Source organism: Acomys minous (genome assembly GCF_964271855.1).
Source record: "Acomys minous genome assembly, chromosome: 2".
Classification (NCBI taxonomy): domain Eukaryota; kingdom Metazoa; phylum Chordata; class Mammalia; order Rodentia; family Muridae; genus Acomys; species Acomys minous.
Genome location: NC_140484.1, coordinates 87405859 through 87433694, shown reverse-complemented (window position 1 = coordinate 87433694; position 27836 = coordinate 87405859). Strand labels below are relative to the sequence as shown.

Genomic DNA, 27836 nt, shown 5'->3' with positions numbered 1-27836 from the left:
GCTCAGGTTAAGCAGCTCTTGCAGAGGACCTGAGTTCCATTCCCTTCACCCACACTGGGCAGCTCACAACTACCTGTAACAAACTCCAGAGGGATCAGAGGCCTCTGGCCTCCAATACACCCTTAAACCCAATCCTCCAGAGGCAGAGGCGGGCAAATCTCCGAGTTCAGGATCAGCCTAGTCTACAGACTGAGTTCCAGAGTAATCAGAGAAACCCTGTCTCGAAAAACAAATACATTGAATAAATAATAAAAGTAAATCTTTTAAAGGGATCTTTAGGCAATGTCTGCTTTTTTGGGTGAGGGGGCTATTTAGGCAGCAACCTCAGTCTTGCTTGACTGTTGCCTTAGCACATGAGGCATGGTGTTCCTGGAGGAAGCCTGCATCTAAATCTCTGCTGTGCTGGCAAGACACCTGAGCCCCTTAGCTTCTCTTTAGTCGCTTTGTAAAATGAGGCCAGCACCCAGTTTCAGCAGGTTTGGGTGGGGATTAAAATTTCTCTTTATCAACACTTGGGAGGCAGAGGCAAGTGGATCTCTGAGTTCAAGGAAAGCCTGGATGTCTTTAACATCTCTCCCAATATTGAAATAAGTCATCCACACACAACTCCCCATCCCACATGGGTTAGTTTTTACTTTTGGACCCTGGACTTGGGGTATGTTACTTAGGAAGTGGGTTTAAAAATCATTACGTACAATTACATAACAGGGGACAATTTAAACTAGGTGTCTTGGCCTTCGATCCCAGGCATAAGAGGCTTTGACAAGTAGGACCTGGTCATCACTTGCTCACTCCTGCCTACCGACTCACCCTGCGTCCCGTTAGGAGAATGTCTTTGTTCATCTTAAAAAGTGTGGTAAACTACACAAAATATCACAAAATAATGTGCGATTACTTTATGTGAAACCTACAACAGGAACTGTGCGGTTGGGTGCTCTTCACAGCTGCATGACTTCACCAGGGTCATCTTTGCTTACTTCCAGAGGCGTCTAAGGGGGAGAAAAGCAAGCGTACGTCAGGAGGCTGTAGCATCGCCAGGTGTAGGGCTGAGGCAGTTGCCAAACTGGAAGAGGGGGCTGGCTGAGCCTTTTACCCAAAACCTTTCATGCCGGCTGCCAGGAAGTGCTCGGCACTGTGGGAACGGACATTTCAGAGATGCCTGCCACCAGAACCCCACTTTGGCTTGGTGTGCAGAAGTGGGCTGATCTAGGAAATAATGTTGAAGGCTAAATGTTTTTAAACACCCTGCCAGCATTACAGAGATTAGCTTTGGCCCTGGGTCACAAAGACTTTTCACCTCCATTCTTTAATAAATCGTGTAAGCCAGGCGTGGTGGTGCACACCTTTAATCCCAGCACTCTGAAGGCAGAGACAGGTGGATCGCTGTGAGTTCGAGGCTAGCTTGGTAGTTGCCTCGCATGCGGGAGGCCCTAAGCCTCATCCCAGCACCACATGAACTCTGCAGTCAGGAGGACCAAGGCAGCCTTGGCTCCATTGCTAGCTTGAGACCAGCCTAGGCTGTGTGAGACAACTGGTCCTTAAAGGTACATGAAAGAAACCTGGGGCGCTCCCAGTTCTAAGTAGAGAAGCTAACAGTAGACGCAGGTGAGTTTCAGGAGCTTTTACTCAAGTCCTGAAGGGAGTCTGTTTCTAAAGTCACCAGGGTTAGATTTGCATGCCTCCTGTGTTAATGCAGGGGACTCTAGTAGTAAAGAAGTCAAGAGGCTGGGGAAGTGGCTCAGAGGTTAAGAACACTGGCTGTTCTTCCAGAGGTCGTGAGTTCAATTCCCAGCAACCACATGGTGGCTCACAACCATCTATAATGTGATCTGGTGCCCTCGTCTGGTATCCAGGTGTATGTACAGGCAGAGCGCTGTATACATAATAATAAATAAATATTTTCTTTAAAGGCTAGGCGGTGGTGGCACAAACGCTTTTAATCCCAGCACTCGGGAGGCAGAGAGGCAGGCAGATCGCTGTGCGTTCGAGGCTAGCCTGGTCTACAAAAGTGAGTCCAGGATAGTCAAGGCTACACAGAGAAATCCTGTCTCGAAAAACTAGAAAAAAAAAAAAGAAGAAGTCAAAAGTACACTTACCCCTCCTGGGGGATATTTATATCCCTTCCACATCGTCCCTGCAATGAGAACCATCCATAAGACAACTATCATCGTTAGCCCTCTCGGCTGCTGGTGGCGGGGTGGGTACCGGAAGGTCTGGCTCTGTTTGCGGAGTCCTAGGGATCTCTGGTTTCATTCCATCCCAGCATGGCAGTTCCTGAGTGGTGAGCCTTGCGGTGTACAGTGTGTGGTCTAAACTAAAATGGCCATTTTGGGGGAGGCAAAGCTCAGACACTAATTGTGACATCACTCCCTGTGACACAACGGGGCCTCCTCAAAGGTGAGAGCAGCACTGGGTCGGGCCAGGACACTGGGAAGGTTCTCGGATGAAAGAAACCAGAAACGGGAGCTACTCCCATGCCTCCTCGCCTCGGTTTAGAACTGTAAAAAGCCATGATGTGATAAGATATGTGTCCGCTTAAACTAATCAAAGGCAGCAAAAGATCTCTGTGAAGAACAAATCAAAACCACCGGGGCGGGGGTGGGGGGGTTGTGCTGTGTTATGTGTACCCGAGGCCACTGTCACCAGTAGATGTTCCCTGACTGGGTCTCATCCCACTTAGTTCAATATTGAGTTTGTAATTCTCAAGCTTTGCACTAAACACCTTACACAGATTCCCAAACGTAATATTCACAAAAACAGTAAAAGACCGAAATTGTGTCAGTGAAGAAACTGACACGCAGAAGACTTAAACCTCTCAAGTTCACTCAGTAAGTGGCAAAGTTACGGCTTGATCTCAAGCTTATGTTAACTAGTTTCACAGTCCAGAAGGGGCATTAAAAGTGCTCATCTTACTGGGCCGTGGTGGCACACGCCTTTCATCCCAACACTCAGGGAGGCAGAGGCAAGTGTATCTCTGTGACTTCGAGGCCAGCCTGGTCTACAGAGTGAGTTCTAAGACAGCTAAAGCGTCACACAGAGAAATCCTGTCTCAAAAAACCAAACAAACCAAAAAAGTGTTGATCTTGAAATGATCCAGGAAAGAAAATTACCAACAACCTTGCCAACTAAGCCAACTAAAGGCATATGAGTCCTTTTATTAATGGCCAGACCAAGAGTGGGCTTGTGCCTCCAAAATGTCGCTTAGTACCCAAGCTCAGATGTACAGTATGTTTAACGACAAAAGCCAGTGAGGGGAGTGGTCACATCAGTAAAGGATTTGGGGTGGCCTAGGAACTAACATCTGCTTTCTTGCAAAACTCAGCAGTGCTTTCTAGACACGGCATGACAATTATCTTTGATTTACACTTCCTCTTGGTTATTTTAGTACTATGTTTTAGCTTGCTTGCATAAACATCAATTATTTTGGTTTAATATGTCTGGACATGGTCAGGGTCACAGACAAAAGTGTTGCCAAAGCAGAAGTGGCTGTTGGGGAGTCGGGTAGAAGGCTGAGAAGTGTCGAAGCGGATACAAAATAAAGACGTGGCAAGTTGGCATTTCGCTCTGAGCCATGTATGGTGGCACATGACCTTAACGCCAACACTCGGCAGGCAGAGGCAAGTGGGTCTCTGTGTTGGAGTTGGACACTAGCCTGATTAACATAGTGTGCTCTCATAGAGAGAGAGAGAGAGAGAGAGAGAGAGAGAGAGAGAGAGAGAGAGAGAGAGAAGGCTGTATTTAGGAAGAAAAGGGAGATGAGGGAGGAAAAGAGAGAGTAAAGAGGAGGGGTAATACAATCAAGATCTGTTATATACATGGATATATAGACCCTTTAATTTTTTTTTTTTTTTTTTTTTGGTTTTTTGAGACAGGGTTTCTCTGTGTAGCCTTGGCTGTCCTGGACTCACTTTGTAGACCAGGCTGGCCTCGAACTCACAGCGATCCGCCTGCCTCTGCCTCCCGAGTGCTGGGATTAAAGGCGTGCGCCACCACACCTGGCTAGACCCTTTAATTTTTATATATGTGTGTATGATAATCTATTGTATATGACCAACATATGCTAATACCATATTTGTGAAAGAATGGGTTAGTGAGTAGACTTGTCCAGAAGGAATCCTGTGACGCATGGCCACTGGCTGGCCACTGACTTCAGCCCGCCTTCCCCAGCAGTAAGCCCCGGGTCCTCTTCCCTAACGTGCACCTCAGGCCCATCCCCTTCCATGTTTTGTCTATTTGCCAGAAGGGTAGCCCCCCCACATCCCCTTTGTGCACAGGGAGACCCAGCCCAACAGACCTGACCACTCTCACAGCAGCAGCTCCTCCTCCAAAGCTTGGCTCCTTCGTCGTGCCTTGCTCTCCCGAACAGGCAACCTCTCTTTCCACTTTAGCATTGGAGGCTGAGAGAGAAAAATAGAGGTAGACATGGTCCCATCCATTGGCGCCAGAGAAAGGCAGTGTTTCTGTGGGGTGATTGGGTTCAAAACACACCCCCAGCCCAACGTCCCTAATACAAATTCCTCGTCTACTTGGTGTGATACTCTGCAGTTAGGCACTGTGTCCATAACTGTAAAATGCAGTGAAAACGAAAACCCAAACAATCAAAACCTCTACAAATACCATAAAGCCTGGATACAAGTGACGTTATCCCAGCAGAGGGAAGGGATAGTAAACCCTCCTAAGGAGGATGCTCCAATGGGATGAGAATACCCGGTCTTCATTTATCACATCCTGATCCCCCCTCCCCCTCTCCCCAAAAATCCTTCTCCTGTTTGGTCAGAAACCCCAGACCCAGCTGGCATGCCAAGCTGGTGCCTACCATGGCCTCTGGAAATGTTCCCATGTAGGACGCAAGCCCAACAAAAAGGATCCAGCCCAGCACGATCATCACCAAAAGAAAAATAATTTTCTGAGCTACAATCACACGGTGAGAGACTGTTCGCCAAGGTCTTGGCAAAGGAGCGAACTCATGAAACCTTCTGTTGACAGACGTGTCGCATGTTAGTTCCAAAGGATCCGAGACTCTCCAGTGAAGAAGTTGGAGTCTAGGAAGGCATTGTGACATCACTGATCAGGTGACTTAGATTCAGCATGCCATAGATACGGCCACCGTAAGTTTTTTTTTTTTTTTATACATGACTGCACAGCACTGCCACAAGGTAGGCCCTATTAGTGTAGCCCCAGGTCACTAGTGAGAAAATGAAGGTTCCGAAAGTGCACTTGACTCACGCCAGGGAGCACCAGGGCATACTACTGATGTGAGATGAGATTTGAAAAGATGTCACGATGACAGCTGCCAATGCAGCCAGCTGAGATCTAGGAAAATAATACATGCGTTTTATTTTGAGACAGGGTCTTATGTAGTCCAGGCTGGCCTCAAGCTTGCTTAGATAGCTAACACTGTCAACACTGTCCTTAGACCCTACCCCAGTTTTCCATCTTCCTTTACTGTATCCCTACAAGACCTCTCCTCCTATCTGGAAGAAGAAGAAAGAAGGAGGAGAAGGAGAAGAGAAGAAGAAGAAAGAAGAGATGAGAAGAGAAAGAAAGAAAAGAAAAGAAAAGAGGAATGCTTCCTCAAAGCACTTGTTACTCATGTTCTTCAGTGCTCATGGTCAATTCTTCACTGAGCCTCTTTTCTAGGTTATCAAAAGCCACTCGGATTCCTGGTCTTTTCTAAAAAGGAAGAAAGAAGGAAGGAAAGGAGGAAGAGAGGGAGGAAGGAAGGAAAAAAAGAAAGTAAGGAAGAAAGCCTCCAGTTGCCACAATGGTTTGTTTCCCATCTGTCCTGTGGCCAATTTCCTGTTATGATCAAACCTCCTAGATGAGTGGACTACACTCAAGTCTCTCCTTTTCAAACAAATCTTTTATTTTTTAAGATTTATTTATTTATTGTTTACAGTGTTCTGCCTGCATGTACACCTGCAAGCCAGAAGAGGGCACTAGATCTTATTATAGAAGGTTGTGAGCCACCATGTAGTTGCTGGGAATTGAACTCAGGACCTTTGGAAGAACAGCCAGTGCCCTTAGCCTCTGAGCCATCTCTTCAGCCCTCTCCTCTAGATGCTCACTCAGACATCACCATACTGCCTGTGTGCACAGCATACACCCTCTACTAGCCTACACGCAAGCAACTCCATACATACAGAAGACTACAGAGGGTCTTCTCCCTGTGTTGTTTTGCTAGAGATGACCACCTTCACATATGACTGAGAAACATGCTTTACCCATGTAACAATATATCAGAGTCATTAAAATGAATCTTACAGAACTATATGAGCTACCATGTAATCCTAGTGCTGCCTAGGGAGCTTAAGGCAGAAGGATTGCTGTGAGTTCAAGGCCAGCAGCTACTTAGTAAATTCCAACAAAACTTGCACTTGTTCTTTTTTTTTTTTTTTAATAGACAAGCTGTGTAATCCTGGTTACCCTGAAACTTACAGAGATCTGCCTGCCTCTGCCCTCTGAGTGCTGGGATCAAAGGCGTGCCTCACTACACATTTTTTTTTCTTTTTCCCAAGACAGGTTTTCTCTATACAGTGCTGGCTATCCTGGACTTGCTTTGTAGGCCAGGCTGGCCTCAAACTCACAGAGATCCACCTGCCTCTCCCTCCCTGAATGTTGCAATTAAAGGCGTGCGCCACAGCGCCTGGCAATTATTTACTTCTTAATGAGAAGTCTTACTGAAGTGTAATTTACGTAGGATAAAAATTTCTCATTTTTAGTGTAAGTTGCTGCTGTGTTTTGAAAAGTATGTCGTCAGCCTTGTACCTACCACCTCCATCAAAATGGAAATGCTTCTGGCCACCTTCAGGGAGGATTGTATACTTCACCTCAGCTGCTGGGTTTCAGAGACCACTTTGTACACTTTCACATCTTCTTTTTTTAATTTTTATATTTTTATATGTATGGGTGTTTTGTCTGTGTGTATGTCTGTACACCCACTTGAGTGCCTGGTGCCCACAGAGTCACAGACGATTCTGCCCACCATGTTGGTACTAGGATTTGAACTATTATTTTATTCGTGTGCATGTTTTGCCTGTGTGTGTGTGTGTGTCTTTGCACCACATGCATGCAGAGCCTGTGGAGGCCAGATGAGGCCATCAGATCTGTGGAACTGGAGTTACAGTCATGAGATGCCGTGCTGTAAGAACACCTTTTCTTCTCCTGATGGGACAGTCATCTCCGTCTCACTGCCTCTGTCTGCTAACCTAGGCTTAGTCCGGGAAGTTTCCAGCCTCTGTACAATCTAACCAAGGCCTAGAATGTTCTGAGACTTACTGCTGAGTCAGCTTACCCCAGCACTCTCTGAACTCTGGCTGGCTGGTTCAACTTAGCTGTTCTGGCTCAAACACTCTCCAAGCTGACTGGTTCCATCTGGCATCTCAGTTTCTGACAGAAATGCTCTGACTAACTCTAGAAGTCTGCTCTAACCTTCTGGCTCCTTCTCATTCTCTTGCTTATTCTGTCTTCACCTGTGTCAAGCTTGTTCTCTTGAGGCAACCTGTCTCTGCAAAAGTCTCCTGGTGAAACTGCCTCCCCCATCTCTCCCTCTGCGCTGCTCTCCTAAGTCCTCTTTTTCCCATCCTTTCCAGTGACAGCTGGGCCTATCCTATCCTGGCTCATTCTGTCAAATCTTTCTCTGATTCATCACTTTGTCTGCCACTCAAGTAGACATCACTTTCAAACATAGGCTCTTTCTGGAACAAACTAACTTTACCTTCAGTGTTTGAGATTAAAGGTGTGTGTCTGTATTCCAGCTGGAGTAGCCACGTTGCTGGATGAAAATCCCTCTACACCACACATGCATGATGGAGACCCACCTTCTTGTTTCTGAGACAATCTCTCACTGAGTTCCAGGAACTTGCTGATTGGCCTAGATTGGCTAGTCATGAAGCTCCAAGGGCCCGCCTGCATCCTCCTTCCCCAGCTTTGGCATCACAAGAACAGGTTGCCAAGCCTGGCTGCTTTAAGTGGGTTCTAGGGACCGAACTCGGGTCCTTGATGCTTGTGCAGCAAGCACTCAACTCACTGGACTCTCTCCAGCCTCCCATCTTCAGTACATTTACTTCTATAAAACAGGCCTTCGGCCCCCCCCCCAAAAAAAAAAACAGGGACTCACTATGCATCTGTGGCTGCCTTGGAACTCACAGCAATCCAGGGTTGTGCCACTACATCTCTGGGATACTAAGATTCATTTATTTATCATATATACACAGTGTTTTGCCTATATGTACACCAGAAGAGAGCACCAGATCTCATTATAGATGGTAGTAAACCACCATGTGGTTGCTGGGAATTGAACTCAGGACCTTTGGAAGAGCAGCCAGTGCTCTTAACCTCTGAGCCATCTCTCCAGCCCCTGGGATAGATCTTAAAAAGTAGAGTTATGGGATCAAGAGTATGTCAGGCTTCTGGGGCTGGAGAGATGGCTCAGCAGAGGACCAGGGTTTGGTTCCTAGTGTTCATATCCAGTGGTTCATACGGGCTTACAACTCCAGTTCCAGGAGCTCTGATGCCCTCTGCCTTTCCAGGGCACTTGCCACACACATGGTACATATACACTCACACGGGCATATACACATGCATAAAAATGAATACATCTTTTTCTATTTTATTTGTATCTGTATGGGTGTTTTGTCTGCATGCACATCTGTACACCACTTTTGCTTTGTTTTTCGAGATAGGGTTTCTCTGTGTAGCCTTGGCTGTCCTGAACTCACTTTGTAGACCAGGCTGGCCTTAAACTCACTGTGATCCACCTGCCTCTGCCTCCCAAGTTCTGGGATTAAAGGTGTGCGCCACCACACCCTGCATGTACACCACTTTCATGCCTGGTGCCCACAGAGGCCAGAAGACAGCATTGGATCCCCTGAAACTGGAGTTAACAGACAGTTGTGAGACACCATGTAGGTGCTGGGAATTGAACCCAGGTCCTTTGGAAGATGAGCCAGTGCTCTTAACCACTTAGCCATCTCTCCATCCCTAAATAAATATTTTTTTAAATGTTCACTCACATTACATCACTCTTCCTTTATACATGCACACAAGTGCATATGTATTTAACAAGCTGTTTATCACACAGCTAAGCTCAGTATCAACAGCGTTCTCCCTGTGGCTCAGAGCTGAGCCAGTTCATTCTTCTGGCGGACAGAAAGCATTCCACAGAACACTAACATCACACAAGGTCTCAATATTTGTGAGTCACCCCAACAGCCTGGTGTCTGAGGAGGGTAGAAGGGGGTGTCAGATGCCCTGGAGCTGGAGTTACAAGCAGTATTGAGCTGCTGTGTGGGTGCTGGGAATGGAACCTTGTTCTTCTTCAAAAGCAACAATTGGGGGAGGGGGGGCTAGAGAGATGGCTCAGAGGTTAAGAGCTCTTCTGCTCTTCTAGAGGTCCTGAGTTCAATTCCCAGCAACCACATGGTGGCTCACAACCATCTATAATGTGGTCTGATGCCCTCTTCCGGCCTGCAAGTGTACACGCAGGCAGAGCACTGTATACTTAATAAATAAATCTTTAAAAAAAACAAACAAAAAAAAGCAACAACTGCTCTTAACAGCTAAGCCATCGCTTCACCCCACCTGCACTTCACATTTTAAAAAATTATATATTTGTGTGCCTGTGCACATGAGTGCAGGTGCCTTACAAGTCCAGAGATGCCCTACAGCCCTGGAGCCAGAGTAACAATTGTGTAGCTCTGGCTGTCCTGAACTCACTTTGTAGACCAGGCTACCCTTGAACTTACACCGATCCGCCTGCCTCTGCCTCCCAAGTGCTGGGATTACAGGCGTGAGCCACCGCACTCGGCTTTCGGTCTTATCAGCCTCCCAAGCTGGGTTATCTTTCAATACTCCACTAGACTCCTCCCTGTCTACTCTGACATTAATTAATGGTTTTTAGAGACAGGGAGGGTTTCTCTGTGTAGCCCTCGCTGTCCTGGAACTCTCTTTATAGACCGGGTTGGCCTCGAGCTCAGAGATCCACCGGCCTCTACTTCCTGGGCGCTGGGATTAAAGGCGTGCACCACCGTCGCCCGGCGAAACTTTGGTTTTAGAACATCCAAATCTATTTGGATGAGCATCATGCTACAATTTTTGGCTTTGATGATCCCCTTCCCGCCCCCGCCCCCCGCCCTTTCTGGACTGAATTCCAGTATTTCCGGAAACTCGCTTGTTGCTTGCACCGGTTTGTTCATTGGTTCTTCCTAACGAAACTTCTCTCTGGAAGCCGGCTGTGTTTTTCCGCCTCGCAGAGCGCTGCGGTCCTGGGAGCTCCCGATTGCGGTTAACCTCTGGGCGAAGCGTGAGCGCAGAACCCGCCGGAGTAGCCGGAGTGGAAGGGGCGGGCAGGACGGGGCGCGGCGGGGCCGGGGGCTGCGGTTGCGTGGGCTCTGGGGCCCAGACTAGGCGTGCATCCCACCTGAAGTCCGCCAACTGGAAGTTTGGGCCTCCGCGGTCTCCGTCCACCGCGGGTTCCGGAGAAGGCGTGGTGACTGCCGGGGAGGAACAGATCCCTGTGGACCATGGAGTTCGACTGTGAGGGCGTGAGGCGGCTGCTGAGCAAGGTGCGGGCGGGCGGCGGGCGGCGGGCGGCGGGCTGGGCGGGAGCCAGCGTTCTCGTCCCCGCGCGTTGCCCCTCCGTGGCCCACTTCCCCTCCCAAATCCTTTTTCCTAAATTGCTGTCTTGACACATCCACTCATCATAACTGTTGCCCCCGCTGGCTGGCCTGGAAGTCGCGGCAATCCTCCTGCCGCTGCAGCCTCCCGGTGCTGGGGTCACAGGCTGGCGGCGCCCCCGTCCCCCACCCCGCGATGTGACTCCCTCCACCTGCTTTGAGGAGTCCGGGTTGTCACACTGTGAAAGCGATTGTCCACAGTGCTTCCTCCCGGGGCGCCTGTGGCTGTGCCCGCTGCTGTTGTTTCTCAGTTCCTCTCATCTGAGCCTCGTGGCCACGTCGTAGATGCTCTCAACGAGAAACCTCGCCGACGCCAGTGCAGGCCGGCTCAGCCGTTTACTGTCGGAAGGTGGAGGGCTTCTTTATTCCACCTTCACGTCTCACCTGCATCTCCCTCCCCCACCCCCATCCGGGGCTGGATGCTCAGCATTCCTGACTCCCGCCCACTTGCAGCTGGGAGCGTTCAGAAGTTACCTTGTTAAGTGATCTTGGTGGTTGACATTTCCCTGGAAGAGCCATCATCTGTGCTGATTTTCTTGGGCACTGGGGCGTCTCCTTTTTTTGGGGGGGGGGGGGAGGGACGGACAGTTTTTACACCCGTGAGTTTTAAGAGCTCCAAGATTGAAGTCGTGTATGTAGTTGATAACAAGTGGTTTAGCTTACAGTTCCTAGCGTTTGGTTGCAGCTACCACTCTGTGAGGTTGAGGTGCGCCTGGTCAACAAAGGGAGTCCGGGACAGGCAAGGCTACACACGCGGAAACCTTGTCTTGGGGAGGCAAAGAGGCAAGCGGATCTCTGTGAGTTCGAGGCCAGCCTGGTCTACAAAGCAAGTCCAGGACAGCCAAGGCTACACAGAGAAGCCCTGTCTCGAAAAACTGAAAAAGGAAAAAGAAAAAGAAGCTGGATGTGGTGGTAGACGTCTTTAATCCTGGCACTGTGGAGGCAGAAGCAGGCAGCTCTCGGTGGATTTGAGGCCTGGTCTACACGGTGAATTCCTGGGCAAACAGGCCTAGTAACGAGCCTGCGCTGGACAGTATAGACCAATACCTGGATACAGGGCGAGAGGCTGAGAAAATAAAAAAGATATAGGAAAAGATAGAGCAAAAGAGTTAAGGAAAAAGAAAAGTATTCGGGAAGACTAACAGTAAATACTGTAGCCCCAAGTTTATTTCTCTCACAGCTTTTTTTGTTTGTTTGTTTTTTGAGACAGAGTCTCTCTGTGTAGTCTTGGCTGTCCTGGACTCACTTTGTAGACCAGGCTGGCCTTGAACTCACAGAGATCCACCTGCCTCCGCCTCCCAAGTGCTGGGATTAAAGGCGTGGGCCACCACGCCTGGCTCTTCTCTCAGAGCTTTTATATAGTATTCATCTGTGTGAACCAGAGGATTCTTGGAACAGAAACAAAAGCTACCAGTTACTTTAGTTGTCTATATGCTTAGATTTCTTTTCAAATTTTAGAGTTACATCAAGCTCCATGTCCTGACCTGGAATTAATAATAAGCCTTCTTAACCAACACAGGTATCTTGGCAAGTCCTCAAGACTATGTGAGAGTCTGCAAGCCAAGGTCATAAGTCCTCTGGCCTGCTTCTGTTAAGCATTTCAAAAACTGGCTCCCAACACAAGACCCTATCTTAAAATATAAATAAATAAATAAATAAATAAATAAATAAATAAATAAAAAGAAAAGTAGGATTACTCCCCTGCCTCTGTGTCTTTCAGGGAGTGAGTGCACCATACCCTGGTGGAGGAATGTTTCTAAAAGAATTATTTATAAAAATGAAGTATCAGAAACAACCCAAGTGTTCTATAATGCGGATATTCTTCAGTTTATGTTTTAAAAAAACAAAAACAAACTCTGCTTCTCTGGTTACTGTATTCTAGTCCTGGATGGGTCATCTTAAAACATGTATTTAAGAGGCAGGTGGATCGCCGTGAGTTTGAGGCCAGCCTGGTCTACAAAGCCAGTCCAGGACAGCCAGGGCTACACAGAGAGACCCTGTCTCAAAAGCCAAACCAAACCAAAAAAAAAAACATGTATTTAATGTGAATGTTAATAATTTTTAGATGTTGCCAATGAAGCCAATGTATTTGTGTGTGGGGGGGGGGCTAGGGATTGACTATAAGGCCTTGAATTAAGCAGCCACTCTACCACTACATCTTTAGCCTCAGCTGTAACATTCCTTTTTTTTTTTTTTTTTTTTTTTTTTGGTTTTTGGAGACAGGCTTTCTCCTTTTTTTTTTTTTTTTTTTAATATTTTTTATTTATTTAATTTTAATTTATGTGTGTTGGTGTGAGGGTGTCAGATCTTGGAGTTACAGACCGTTGTGAGCTGCCATGTGGGTGCTGGGAATTGAACCCCGGCTCTTGGGAAGAGCAGGCAGTGCTCTTAACCACTGAGCCATCTCTCCAGCCCGAGACAGGCTTTCTCTGTGTTATCTTGGCTGTTCTGGACTCGCTTTTGTAGACCAGGTTGGCCTCGAACTTACTGTGATCCACCTGTCTCTGCCTCCATGAGTGCTGGGATTAAAGGCGTGAGCCACCACGGCCGGTTAACATTCTGTTTTTTTAAAGGTTTATTTATATATAGGCATATGTGTATGTGTGTGCATACATATACTCTGTGCTCCTGAAAGCCAAAAGAGGATGTCAGAGCCTCTGCAAGCAAAGGTACAGGAGGTTTTGAGAGTCTAGTGTGGGTACTGAGCCCCAGGTCCTCTGCTAGTAATCACAGAGCCATCTCACCAGTCTGCATGCCTTTTGTTTTTACTTACTTACTCATTCATTTATTTATTTCTTTTTGCTTTTTGACAGGGTCTCATTTTGTTCCCAGGCTGTCCTGGAACTCTATATCTATATCTTTATCTTTATCTTTATCTACATCAGGCTGGCCTCAAACTGCCCAAGATTCTGCTCTCCTCTGCCTCCCGAGTACTTGGGATCAAGGGCTTGTGGAGGAAAACCACCCCTGGCTGGTTGAGCAACTCTGAGACCGTTTTCCAATGCAGCTGTATCATACACAGCAGTGCAGACGGGTGGGGGAGTTCTGGTTTACCCACATCTCCCCAGCACTTACTGCTGTCTCATGTTGATTATAGTTTGTACCTTGATTATGCTGTGATTTCCATTTTTTTTTTTTTTTCATTTTCAAGATTATTTTAGCTGTTCCAAGTCTCACGAGTTTCCGGATTAATTGCAGTTTGGTGGTGAAGTGTGTCGTTGCAGACAGAAACCAGGCCCCCTAGATATCCCAAATGAATGTGTTTATGATTTAGATACACCTCCAGCCCAGTTACAGACTTCCCTCCCCCAGACAGGGTTCTCTGTGTAGCCTTGACTGTCCTGGAATTCACATGTAGACCAGGCTGGCCTCGAACTCACAGAGCTGTGCCTGCCTCTGCCTCCCGAGTGCTGGCATCAAAGGTGTGCGCCACCACTGCCCAGCCAGACTTTTATTTTAAAACAGCTGAAGCTTCCCTAAGGGATTATGCTGAATTTTACTATCGTGATGGTTTTAGATCCACAAACTCAGGAACTCCCTCCATTAAAAACAGCTTTCCACTTTATTTCTTCCAGCAGTGTTAGGCTTTCAACATCACTTTTGTACCTTTCTGAGCTTATATCCAAGTAGTTTTATTCTGTTTTCAGGATATTGATAGACTTGCCTCCTTTCATTTCTTTTTCCCTTTTTTTTTTTTTTTTTTTTTTGTTGTTTTTGTTTTTTTGTTTTTTTGTTTTGTTTTTTTTCAAGACAGGGTTTCTCTGTATAGCCTTGGCTATCCTGAACTTGCTTTGTAGACCAGGCTGGCCTCGAACTCACAGTAATCCTGCCTCTGCTTCCCGTGTGCTGGGATTACAGGCATGGGTCACCACCACCCAGCTTGTCTCTTTTCACTAACCCTCATCGGGAGTCTAGGGTGTGGGTATTATCTCTCCTTGCAGGTAAGATTGTAGTTACATGACGGTGTTGGCAAGGGCACAGAGAAAGACAGGAAGGGGCGGTTCTTGCTACAAATCTTGCTTGTGATCACTTCCCCTTTGTAGTCCAGGGTACAGGCTAGAGGCACGAGGGGAAAGTCAAGTGTCTCTAGTGACTGCCAGGATGTTAGACACCTGCCATCAGGCAGGACAACCTTGAGTTTGATCCTGGGAACCCGAACTCCTGCAAATTGTCCTCTGTTCTCCACTTGTGCACCCACAAATATATACCTACATTAAATAAACACACTAAAATTTAGTTAAGTTTTAAAAAAGAGAAGTAGCTATCTTGAATAGAAATGAATGGTTTATCTTGTGCTGTCCCATGGGCTTTCGGTAGGGGGCGGTATTTGGAGTCATTTAGATTGAACTAACCGAGGCCTGGGGTTTGGGGTTAATTTAAGCTCAGGGTTCACTGCTTCACTTGGTATCTGACTTAGTAAAATGCATGGATTCTCTAGATTTCATTTTACTAAATAAGACAGACTGTTATAAACTCTACTTACGCCTTAGCACCATGGTTTAAAAAAGATTAGATTTGAAAGCCTTGGTGATGCTTGCCTGTTCCTAGCATTGAGGAGGGGGCAAAGACAGGAAGGTGGCCAGCTTGAGGCCTGCACTGTAAGGTGAAACCCTGGTGACAGTTGCAGTGGTGGAGTGCTTGGTCCTGCTGCCCGGGGCCTGGCGTGCTGCAGATTTACAGTCGTGTTCATAGCTTCACTTTCATTCTGTGCCCTGTCCTCTCGTTTCAGTACAAGTTCAGGGATCTGACTGTGGAAGAGCTGAAGAATGTGAACAAGTTTTACCCGCACTTCAGATACTCCATGGACACTTACGGTACGTGTAGCTTCCCCTCTAGTCCTTGCTGCATGGTGTGTGTTACTAATTATTTGGCCTAAAAAGCTTCCAGGTTACGCCAGGCGGTGGTGGCACATGCCTTTAACCCCAGCACTCGGGAGGCAGAGGCAGATAGAGCTCTGAGTTCGAGGCCAGCCTGGTCTACAGAGTGAGTCCAGAAAAGCCAGGGCTACACGGAGAAACCCTGCCTCAAAAAAAAAAAAAACACACAAAAAAAGAGCTTCCAAAGTATTTTTATTTTTGGTTGTTGTTGTGGTAGTGGTTTTTGTTTTTGTTTTCTTTGTTTGTTTGTTTTTGTTTTCGAGACGGGGGTTTCTCTGTGTTATCTTGGCTGTCCTGGACTTGCTTTGCAGACCAGGCTGGCCTTGAGCTCAGAGTGATCTGCCTGCCTCTGCCTCCCAAGTGCTGGGATTAAAGGTGCGCACCACCATGCCCGGCTATTTTTCTTTTTTGAATCTCAGAACTTGTGATCTTCCTCCTCCTCCTGAGGATTGAGATTACAGGCAGGCACTGTCACTCCCTGCTTTCTTTGGTGATGGAGGTTGGTGCCACGGCTTCCTGCACACTAGCCAGATTCTCTACTAACAGAGCTCCAGTCCTCCCTTCTGTGGTCTGGAGACAGGATTGATCTGTACTGGCTCTCATAATATAGCATAAACTCGCTTTGAACTCACGGCAGTCCTCCTGCCTCCACCTCTCAAGTGCTGGGGTTATAAGTTTAGGACGTCGTGCCTGGCCAGTTACATAGCTCTTCAGAAAGGAAGGTGGAGCCTGGCATGTTGATGCACACCTTTAATCCCAGCACTTGGGAGGCAGGCAGAAGCAGGCTTGTGAGTTTGAGGCCAGCCTGGTGTACAAAGCTAGTCTAGGACAGCCAGGGCTGTTACACAGATACTGTGTCTCAAGCAATCAACCTGAAGAACACCAAAAAAAAAAAAAAAAAAAAAAAAACAGAAATAGCACTTGGGAGGCAGAGGCAGGTGGATCTCTGTGAGTTCAAGGCCAGCCTGGTCTACAGAGTGAATTCTAGGACAGCCAAGGCTTCACAGAGAAACCCTGTGTCAAAAAACTAAAAAAAAAAAAAAAAAAAGGAAGAGAGGCTTCAAATTGGATTTCAGTGCCAAAGCTTTATATTCTTACACTTTCTTTATAAAATTTTTATTTATTTTGACATTTCGGGGTCACATGCTTTGTTTACTAGTCTCTCTAATTCTGACTGATGTTTTGCAACTTTGTCTTCCAGTTTTCAAAGATACTTCTCAAAAAGACCTGCTAAATTTCACTGGTACTATTCCTGTGATGTACCAGGGTAAGTACAGACGCTGAGGGAACGTGGGGCATCTCCGCTGAGGCAGCTCACTAAATTCCCGGTGCACACCGCTCTGAAAGTGTTTTCGCATATACCAGGGGTCTGCTCAGGACCTTACTAGATCCGGCTGGATCCTGCATGTGTTGAGAATGGCCTACAGCCATGTTAATTACATTTAACAAATACTTGTCAAGTAGTGTCTCCATGGCCAGTGGGTTCTGAGGGCAGAAGAAAGCATGGCACAGCGACACAGGCTTCGGGAGACACAGCCTGGCTCTCAGGAGCGAGTGACGTCATGCTTGTCCTCTCGCTCCTTCTCTGGGATGTAGCACTCTACCTGTTCTGTAGGTAAAAGTGAATCTCAGCCTGGTCATGTGACTGAGCGAACACAGCTAGTGTTGCAGTGCATTACTGGACATTTTAGAGTTTAGTGACAGGTTCATATAGTAAGGATTTACTTAAAAAGAAAGGAAAAAAAATCATCAACTGTCTCTTCACCATTCTCCACTTACTGTTCAACAGTGATACCTTTGGTATAGTAAAAGATTGCTCATATAGTATCATCTGAAAAACACCAGCAAAGCTCTGTTTTCAAAATATTTCTCTGAGCCGGGCATGGTGGCACATGCCTTCAATCCTAGCACTCAGGAGGCAGAAGCAGGTGGATCGCTTTGAGTTCAAGACCAGCCTGGTCTACAAAGCAAGTCCAGGACAGCCAAGGCTACGCAGAGAAACCCTGTCTCGAAAAACAAAACAAAACAAAACAAACAAACAAACAAACAAACAAAATATATATATTTTGAAGTAGTGCCCACAGTTCCACCATTAAACATTTGCTCTTGCTGTGTGTGAAGGGGACGTTTGTAATCCTGGGTTTAGTCAAAGAGCAACCAAGGTTACATACCAAGACTGTGTCTCAAACACACAAATGTCCTTCGTTCACATCCAGGTCATGGCAGACAGAGGAAGCCTGGGATGACTAATGCACGATGAGTAATGCTGCCTAGCAATTAGCAGCATGCGTTTCTCATGAGTTAGTTACGGCATTACTGACTGGAAGGCATAGGGATAAATGAACTCCACAGGCACTGGAAGAGTCAGTGCACTAAGAGGGCCTCGGGCAGTCAAGTCCGGTAGGAAGAAAACTCTTTAGAAAGGTTCTTTATATATCAGGTGTTTCCGTACGTTAGTCTCTAGGCCACGGCAAGCCTCCCTGACCCCCGTCTCCCCAGCAGTGGTGACCTTCCGTCACCAGTGTGCCGAGCCCGTGAGTGAAGGTGCAAGTCTTGGCTTTGAGGCAGAGCTCACCGACTTTGCTTTCCTTACTTCTCTCCTGCCTGGGTCTCAGGTTGAGCTGTGGCTGTCCGAGCGTCACTCACACCTCTGACTCATTGTGCTCTGCGCTTCCTTGGGTAGATGTTGTTAAGAAGGAAGGGAAAGGGAGTGAGGAAAGAAAAGAGGGGCAGGGAGACTGATCCAGCTAATTCAGTTTGAGGCAAGAGAATAATTCTGTTTTTGGGGGGAGGGTGTGTTTCAAGACAGAGTTTCTCTGAGTAGCCTTGGCTGTCCTGGACTTACTCTGTCCTTGAACCCACAAGGATCCACCTGCCTCTGCCTCCCAAGTGCTGGAATTAAAGGCATCTGCCACTATGCCTGGCAAGAATAATTCTTATTACTCCTCTGATTTCAGTTTTATCATTTTTTTTTAAAGATTTTATTTTATGTAGATGAGTGCTCTACCTTCTTGGACACCTGCACACCAGAAGAGGGCATCAGATGACAGTATAGATGGTTGTGTCCCCCAAAAAAAAACGACTCACAAAAAACAAAAACCATGCTCCAGCCTTTTCACCATCGGCCAGTAACTGCCTTTTGGAGAAATGTGATGGTGTATCTTCCTACTTGTTGGTCACTTTATGGTGTGTAGTTTTGTAGTTATAGGGTCTTCTCTGGGCCAGCTGACATTGGTTATGCACATACCCACCTTGTAAACACTTAGGCTAAAGCCACACAGGATGTTCTGAGAAAGGCCATTATAAAACTGGCACATTGCCAGGTTTCAACCTGTCTCTAATGTGCTAATTCCTGTCCTGGTTGCATATAAGCCTGGCAGTGGAAGCTTTGAAGAAATGTTGTCTAGACTCAGTTGGTTTGCAAGCAACTCATGAGGGATATGGCCAAGCGCTTTCCCTGTTTATAAAATGTGTAGTCACGTGCTTAGTGAGGAGGAAGCAAGATGAGAAAAGTAGCTTTTAGTAGAAAGACTGTATAATGAGGAAACAGTTACAGCGAAGAAGAGAACTGTTTACCTCTGACCTGTCGTCACAACAGTGGAAAAGCGAAGAGCGTGCAGTCAGGTGCCTTCCTTTCTGTCCCCTCCTCCCATGTGGTTTGCTGTGCTGTGCGGAGTTAATGATGTAAGCAAAGAGCCTCAGACAAGCTACTTGCCCAACAGGAAATCCAAGTGAGGATGAGGATGCCTGCAGGCAGCCAGGAGGGAGATATATCTTTCTTCCTTTTATTCCGGTACTTAGAACGGAACCAGGGCCTCACACACACCGGGCAAAGGCTCTACCACTGAGCTATATCTCAGCCCCTTTTATTTTAAGACAGGGTCTCAGTGTTGTCTAGACTGGCTTCAAACTTACAGTCCCCCACCCCAGCACCATTAGGCAGATTGTAAGTTTTTACCTCCATGCCTGGCTCTGCTTCTAAAACGCCATCCAGCCACATCACACATACAGTGCAGACGTGTCGTGATTGTTTATTTTGTCTCAAATAGGTAATACATACAACATCCCCATTCGCCTCTGGATTTTGGATTCCCACCCTTTTGCTCCACCCATTTGCTTCTTGAAGCCAACTGCAAACATGGAAATCTCGGTTGGGAAACATGTGGATGCCAAAGGCAGGATATACTTGCCCTATCTCCAGAACTGGAGCCATGTGAGTCAAGGCGGATTTTCTTTGTTTTATTTTTCTGAATGTTTGTCTTTCATCTTGGTAGTACAAGTGAACATACTACATCTTCCTTTCTCCCCCTCCCTCCTCTGTCCGTCTCTCTGTCCCCCTCCTCCCCTCACTTATTTATTGATGCTTTGATGTTAACACAAGAATCTAACTATTAGCCCTGGCTGTCCTGGAACTCACTGTGTAGACCAGATTGGCCTTGAACTCACAGAGATCTGATGCCTCTGCCTCCTGAGTGCTGGGACTAAAATGCCTTTCAGAGGGTAATCTTTCAATGACATACCTCACGTGATGTTTAGAAACTGTTTGAAATTGAGCTCTCCTGAGTCTTTGATGTTCCAGAACCGGGATAGCATCAGTCTGTGCAGCCACCTTCTCTAGGCCTGGGGGCTGCTGCTGCTGCTCCTTGTCTTATTACCATTTGCCACTTAGCAGGGTACACAAAAAGCTGTTAGCAAAACACTGGGCCTGTTTCCTAGTTCCTGTTACATATAGATACTTTTAAATTTTTGTGTAAGTTGATCAAACTCTATTTAATCCATAATGTGCTTTGTGTAGCTGATGTGTGTGTGTGCATGCGTGTGCGTGCGTGTACGTGTTAGGGTGGGGGTAACTTAGGGCCTGAAGCATGGGTGGGCAGGATTCTACTGCTGAGTTTCGTCTGTGCTGGCCTTGCCCTATCCCGTAGCTCAAGCAGGCCTTACTCTGAAACAGCGAGGCTGTGGGTCTGTACTCGGGGCCTCGATATCGTTTTCATGTTTGCAGTGCTGAGGATTGACCCTTGGGCCTTGCTCATGCCATACAAGCACTGCTCAGCCTGGCAGTCAGTTACTTTAACTTTTTTTTTCTTTCTTTCAAGACAGGGTTTCTCTGTGTAATAGTCCTGGCTGTCCTGGAACTCTCTTTGTAGACCAGGTTAGCCTCGAGCAATCCACCTGCCTCTGCCTCCCTTGTGCTGGGATTAAAGGCATGTGCCACCACACCCAGCTTGTTGTAACATTTTTTAACTTGTATTTATTTATTGCATGTGTTTGTGTGTGCACATATGGCATGTGTGTGGAGGTCAGAGGACAACTTGTGGAAGTTGGTTTTCCTTTCGTCACATGAGTCCCAGGGATGAAACGCAGGCTGTCAAGCTTGGCAGCAGCACCTGTACCTACCGAGCCATCTCACTGACCTTTGTTTGTTTGCTTGTTTGCTTGTTTGTAGACAGGGCCTCACACTGAACCCAGAGTTTTCTGATTGGCTAGTTGGGCCTGGCCATCCATCTCTAGGGTTACAGCCACACATTGTCAATGTATGTAGCTTTTTGTTTTGGTTTATTTTGGTTTGGTATTTCAAGACAGAATTTCTCTGTATAATAACCCTTGCTACTCTTTTTTTATACATATTCTACTCGCATGTGTGCCTGCCCACCAGAAGAGGGCACCAGACCTCATTGTAGATGGTTGTGAGCCACCATGTGGTTGCTGGGAATTGAACTCAGGACCTTTGGAAGAGCAGTTAGTGCTCTTAACCTCTGAGCCATCTCTCCAGCTCCCAACCCTTGCTACTCTTTAACTCGCTTTGTAGACCAGGCTGGCCTGGAACTCACAGAGATCCACCTGCTTCTGCCTCCTGAGTGCTGGGATTAAAGGCGTGTACCGCCATGCCCAGCCACATGTAGCTTTTAAATGGTGGCTGAGGATCTGAACTCAGGTCCCCATTCTTGCATTGCAGGCACTTTAATGACTGAGCCCTTCCCTCAACCCTGTTTCTTCCTTTTTGAATTATCTATATTACCATCTTTAAAAACCGTTATCTTCAAAATGCATTTGATACCTGTGCCCCATTTCAGGATCTTCTCTTAGGATTTATTTTATGAGCAGTGTGGGGGCAATAGAGATGGCTCATTGGTTAAGAGCACTGGCTGTCCTTCCAAAGGACCCAGGTTCAATTCCCATCACAGCTAATAACTGTCTGTACCTCCAGTTCCAGGGATCCAATACTCACACACACACACATACATGCAAGCAAAACACCAATGCCCACAGCATAAAAATCAATCATTAAAAAAATATTTATTCAGCTCTCTGGAGGCAAAGGCAGGAGGGATGTTGTGGGTTCAAGGCCAGCCTGGTCTACAAAGTGAGTCCAGGACAGCCAAGGCTACACAGAGAGACCCTGTCTCAAAATTTTTTATCTTATTTTATGTATATGGACTTTTTCCTGCATATGTGAGTCATGTGTGCTTGATGCCCTGGAGGCAAGAACTTGGCATCAGATCTTCTAGAACTGGAGTTACAGGCAGCTGGGAGCTGTCATGTGGGCGCTAGTAAACAAGCCCTGGCACTCTCCCTGCTGAGCCGTCTCTCCAGCCCTTCTAGTCTTCTTTTGTAAGGATATTACACAAAAGTTTTAGGGATAAAGGGCTCCTGTCTGCAGTTTATTTTTACATGGTTTAGAAAATAAGGGATAGATGGCAGGTATATTGCTATTTTTATTGCTTCTCTATTAGTCTGAAATGATTTCAAAATAGAAAGTTTCAATCATGTGTATTCTTTTTTTTTTTTTTTTTTTTTTTTTTTTTTTTTTTTTTTTTTTTTGGACAGGGTTTCTCTGTGTATCCTTGGGGGGCCTGCACTCAAGATTTGTAGACCAAATTGGCCTTGAACTCACAGTAATCCACCAGCCTCTGCCTCCCAAGTGCTGGGATTAAAGGCATGACTAACCTGTGTATTCTGTTACAAAGTGTGTTTATCTTGTTTTTTTACATTTGGAAGATGTTGGTTTAGCATTTTCTGCCTTGTATTGAATAGGTATGTGGAATGTGTTCCATGAGATCTCTAGGGAGGCTACTTACTGTATGATGCAGTTTGCTTGTTCCTTCCTTCCTTCCTTTCTTTTTTCAAGAGTTTCTCTGGATCACCCTGGCTGTCCTAGAACTCACTCTGTAGACTAAGCTGGCCTTGAACTCACAGAAATCCACCTGTCCCTGCCTCCCAAGTGCTGGGATTAAAGTGTGTACCACTACCGAGTGGCTTGTTTGTATCTTTCAGTTAAGACTATTAAAAGCGTTAAAGGCATTTTGTATAGTGATCTAGAAAAATGAGAAAATAAGTAAATTTAGGTGACCTTTGACAACCTGGGTTTGAAGAAAAGGTTGTCATTAATGTGTAAAGTAAAAAAGACAGTATTTAACTATTGCTACCATAAAGTCTACATAAGCCTGTTTCAAAAAGTTAAAATCCATCAAACTTGGAGAGTCAAGTGTGCTTAACACAACACCAAGGGGCACCACATTTAACAGGTTTGAGCCAGCCTGAGCTACATACAGCAAGCACTCAGCCCTCCTGGACCACAAAGCGCAGACCTTAGAAACAAACAGTAGACCCAGTTAGCTGTGCATTGGTGGCGCATGCCTTTAATCCCAGCACTTGGGAGGCAGAGGCAGGTGGATTGCTGTGAGTTCAAGGCCAGCCTGGTCTACAAAGCAAGTCCAGGATAGTCAGGGCTACACAGAGAAACTGTCTTGAAAAACCAATAATAATAATAATAATAATAATAATAATAATAATAATAATAATAATAAACTGTCTTGAAAAACCAATAATAATAATAATAATAGTAGTAGTAATAATAGTAATAGTAATAAAAAGCTTGCACATGTGCTTATACACACAAGTGTGTGCTGACACTTCAAGCTCACACATGGTGCCCTGTACATGTAGCAATAGTGTAAGCAGACACACAGTATTAGAACTGTATAGTAAGCTGTACTGAGGAGAGTGTTGTTTTACTATTGGGGCTTCCTTCTGTTCCCACGGAGTGAAGTTCCTTCCTCATGATTGATTATTCCTTTAAATTTTTGTATTAAAAAAGTGACATCAAATGGCTGCCATGCATTTTTCACTATACAGTGATATAGCATATATAAAATGTGTGCTGTTTTTTTTTTATTATTAGTGAGGGTTGGAGGTGTAGCTCAGTGTGAAGTGCTTGCTTAGCATTCACAAGGCTGTGGGTTCAGCTCCCAGCGCGCATGAAGAAATCACGCAGCGGGTAGAGTGAAGACAAAGAATGGGGCCTAAGGAGGGGCTTGGGGGGGGCAGCGTAGGTCGGTTTTAACTGCATTGTGCAAGGTGATGCTTGACTGACTGACAATATAAAACTAGTGTCCTTTTAAAATTACACTGTGTAATTTTTCCCTTTGCGTGTATTCTTCAGCCTAAATCTGTCATTGTTGGATTAATTAAAGAAATGATCGCCAAGTTTCAAGAGGAACTTCCTCTGTATTCTGTGTCATCGTCCAGCGAAGCGCAGCAGGTGGACTTGCTGGCCTATATTGCAAAAATCACTGAAGGTTTGTATTGTCAGTCAGATCACCTTCAGAGTTAAGAAACAAGAACTCACTAATGCGCTGCACTCTCTGCTGCTTGAATTTAGTAAATAAGTATGAATTACACACACATATATTCCTGTCCATCCCTCTATATCATAAAGTATTTCTGTACAATTACAAGTAAAGTTTGGTCAAATGTAAAAATGTTATTCTTATATAGACAGATAAAATAGTTCTTGCTTTGTCCAGAGCCCCTTATAAATTAATAATCCCAAACCTTTATCACCACATGTTTCTGCAGCTTTTCAGCTTATTCAGTATATGGGGCCAGAAGTATATAAGTCTGAGTTTCTTATTGGGGATAAAGCCGAATATTCATGCCTAAAAAATTTTAGTAAGATTTTTGTGGATGTTGAGGTCAGAGGTCAGTGTTGAATGTCTTCTTAGTCTTTTTCTAGTATATAACAATTATGCATAATAAGGGTTGTCAGTAGGCATTTTTATACATATGTATAGTGTATTTCTATCATGTTCACACTGTGCCCTTCCCTTATGCCCCTCCCACTCCTGCCCCCTCCCCCCAGACAGGGTTTCTCTGTGTAGCGTTGGCTGTCCTGAACTCGCTTTGTAGAACCAGGCTGGCCTTGAACTCACAGAGCTCGGCCTGTATCTGCCTCTGCCTCTGCCTCCTGAGTGCTGGGATTACAGGTGGGAGCCAGTGGGTTCAGCTTTTTTTTATTTTTTGGGGGAGGCAGGGGAACCAGCTTATGTACTTTTTAAAAAATTATTTTATTCTGTGTGTGGGGATGTTTTGCCTGCACGTATGTCAGTGTCTGGTATCTGCGATGGCCAGAAGAGGGTGTTGGAACGCAAGTAATAGGCATTGTGAACTACTACCATGTGGGTGCTTGGACTTGAACCCAGCTTCTCTGGAGAATCAGCCAGTACTCTTCTTAACTGAGCCATATCTATGGTTTATTTATTTTTATTTTATGTACATTGGTGTTTTGCCTACATGTATGTCTGTGTGAGAAACTGGAGTTGCAAACAGGTATGAGCTGCTATGTGACTTCTGTGAATGGAACCTGGCCTTTTGGAAGAGTGGCAGTGCTTTTAACCATTGAGCCATGTCTTCAGCCCCAAATAAAAAGTTTTAGATGTTTATTATACTGTCTTTTCAAAGGAGAATCTCAAGCCAGTCACCTATAATCCTAGCACTCAGGGAGGCAGAGGTATGCAGATCTCTGAGTTCCAGGGCAGTCTGGACTACAAGGTGAGCCTAGGACAGCCAAGGCTACACACAAAAAAACAAAAAAGAAAAAGAAAAAAAGGAGAATTTCTAAATGTAAAACAACATTCAATTATATGACTCTTGTTTTTCTTTTTTTTTTTAAGATTTATTTATTTATTATTATATATACAATGGTCTGCCTGCATGTACACCTGCAGGCCAGAGGAGGGTATCAGATCACATTATAGATGGTTGTGAGCCACCATGTGGTTCTTAATTGCTGAGCCATCTCTCCAGCCCAGCTCCTGTTTTTCTTGGGGGAGGGTGCATCGTGTTAGTTTGAGGAAGAGTCTCAGGTAAGGCTGGCTGAAGAGCACCCTGAACTCCTGACCTATCTGCCTTCACTCCCAGGTTTTGATTTGTTTTGTTTTTTGTTTTTTCAAGACAGGGTTTCTCTGTGTAGCCTTGGCTGTCCTGGACTCACTTTGTAGACCAGGCTGGCCTTGAACTCACAGCAGCAATCCACCTGCCTCTGCCTCCCTGAGTGCCAGGAGTAGAGGCGTGCACCACCACGCCCAGCTTCAGCGTCCTCCTCTTACACCCTCCCCCCCAAGATTAAGTGTCTCTGTGTAACCCAGGTGCTACCTCAGTCTCCTAATGGCTTGGCTTCAGGCTCATCATGTCCTTGCCTTTATTAGTTCAGCAAGTTGGTTTTGTTTTATTGTTTTATTGTTTTTAATTTATAGACTCACTGGTCAGTGGTGGCACAGGCCTTTGATCCCAGCACTCAGGAGACAGGGGCAGGCAGATCTATACCCTGGTCTACAGAGCAGGTTCTAATACAGTCAAAGCTATACAGAGGAGCCCGGTCTTAAAAACAAAACAAAATAAAACAAACAAAAATCTAAAGAATCCCTATCAAAGTGTTTGAAGTTTGTTTCATTTTTAAGAAGATGCTAGAAAGAGTTTCTATGGGAAAGGGACAGGAACAAAGTCACTCTCTGTGGGGTTCGGCTAGTCTTGAACTTGGAATCCTTCTACCTCAACTTCTTGAGTGCTGGGATTTTAGATGTAAATGTTAGGGAAGATTTTTTTTAATACTATTTTTTAACTCCCAGGATAATATTTTTATTACAGGTGTCTCAGATATAAATTCAAGGGGCTGGACAAACAATGACAATAAAATGCCCAATAAAATTACTGTGGTTGGAAGTGGAGATTTGGGTATTGCCTGCACCCTGGCCATTTCAGCAAAGGTATGTAGACATAGTGGCTGTAAGTGATCTATACTTCCATTACACTTTCATTTTTTTTTTCCATTTTTCATATATGTGTGTATGCATTTTTTGGCATGTGTGAACACACATTGTGTGTGCTTGTGTGTGTGGAAACCTGAGGTTGAAGTCAGGGATCATCGTCCATTGCTCTTCCACTTCCTTCGTTGAGGTAGGATCTTTCAGTCACACACACAAGATGGCTAGTGCCACCATCCAGGTTACCCTGGGATCCCCCATTTCTGCCTTCTGAGGCTGCAGTTAACAGGGATGCGCATGCCCATCTGGCATTTATGTGGGTGTCGGGGGGTGGGAACCTAGAGTCTAGATCCTTAGCACTCGCTGAAAGAGATGGGGTTTGCTGTGCAGCCAGCCTGCCCTCAAATCCTCTTCCTTTCTTGGCCTCTGGAGTGCTGGGACCTCAGGCATTTTCAGCCATGCCTGGCTTTCAGAGCCATGACACTGGCCTCTCCTAAGACCTGGAAATGCATAGCCTAGGCTAAATCTTCCGCTTCACTCAGCCTGGCAGTCAGTGCCTCGCGGGTGACTTGGTGGCCATCCAGAAGAGCTTGAGCCCCTCTTCTGTGTTGCTTCTTGACTTGTTCACAGTGAGTACTTGAGTTGAGTCTCATCTTGAGTAGCTATACATTTCTCACATGTGTTAGTGCATCTGTAGGATAACTTCCATTAATGAGATTAGTAAACGAATAATTCATTAGTTTTGAATTTCTAAAATGTTTTGAATTTTTGCTAGAAATTGTCAAATTGAGCTGGGCATAAGTGGCACCCTCCTTTAATCCCAGCTCTGAGGAAGCAGAGGCAGGAGGATGTCTTAGCTCAAGGCCGGCCTGGTCTACATAGAGAGTTCCCAGACAACTACGGTTACACAGAGACCATCTTGACTAAAGGAGAAAAAGAAGAAAGAATCAAATTGTCTGCTATGTCGGTTGCACTACTTTGTTCTCGTGCTTTTGGATATTTGTATGTATGCTAAATGAAGATGGAAATAGATACTCTACATTATCCTAGTGTGGTTCACAATAATAAGGTTAATAGCTGTGATTTAGAAAGGACTGCTATGGCTGGCCCTGTGACTGATACCCACACACACATAATCCCACAAATATTTTAAGTAAGGTGGGTTCAGTGTGTAGGTAACATAATAAATGGAGTTATTTACTTCTGGTGAGAGTAGGTCCCTAGGTGTCTCGGCGTAAGGG

At 45.7% G+C, this 27836-nt stretch overlaps 1 protein-coding gene and 1 long non-coding RNA gene across 4 annotated transcripts in view; one reads left to right on the top strand and one right to left on the bottom strand.

Moving 5' to 3' along the window:
• Window positions 1–881: 881 nt before the first annotated feature.
• LOC311583431 lies at window positions 882–2562 on the bottom strand. Its single transcript, XR_014774508.1, has 2 exons — window positions 2097–2562; window positions 882–989 (listed from the first exon to the last, which is right to left on the bottom strand). It is a non-coding gene; the product is annotated as an uncharacterized lncRNA (long non-coding RNA).
• Window positions 2563–9402: 6840 nt separating this feature from the next.
• UEVLD (UEV and lactate/malate dehyrogenase domains) overlaps window positions 9403–27836 on the top strand; it is a 38246-nt gene continuing 19812 nt past the window's right edge. Inside the window, exons 1-6 of one of the 3 annotated variants that reach the window (XR_014777473.1) lie at window positions 9403–10565; window positions 15406–15490; window positions 16755–16820; window positions 19603–19766; window positions 23997–24132; window positions 26480–26598. Coding sequence is in view for 2 of the 3 variants with exons in the window: in XM_084773338.1 (XP_084629464.1) it covers window positions 10524–10565; window positions 15406–15490; window positions 16755–16820; window positions 19603–19766; window positions 23997–24132; window positions 26480–26598 (612 nt within the window). In the remaining variant the exon portion in view is untranslated. The remainder of the gene's footprint in view (window positions 10566–15405; window positions 15491–16754; window positions 16821–19602; window positions 19767–23996; window positions 24133–26479; window positions 26599–27836) is intronic. The other 2 variants (XM_084773338.1, XM_084773337.1) reach the window with 2 other exon arrangements.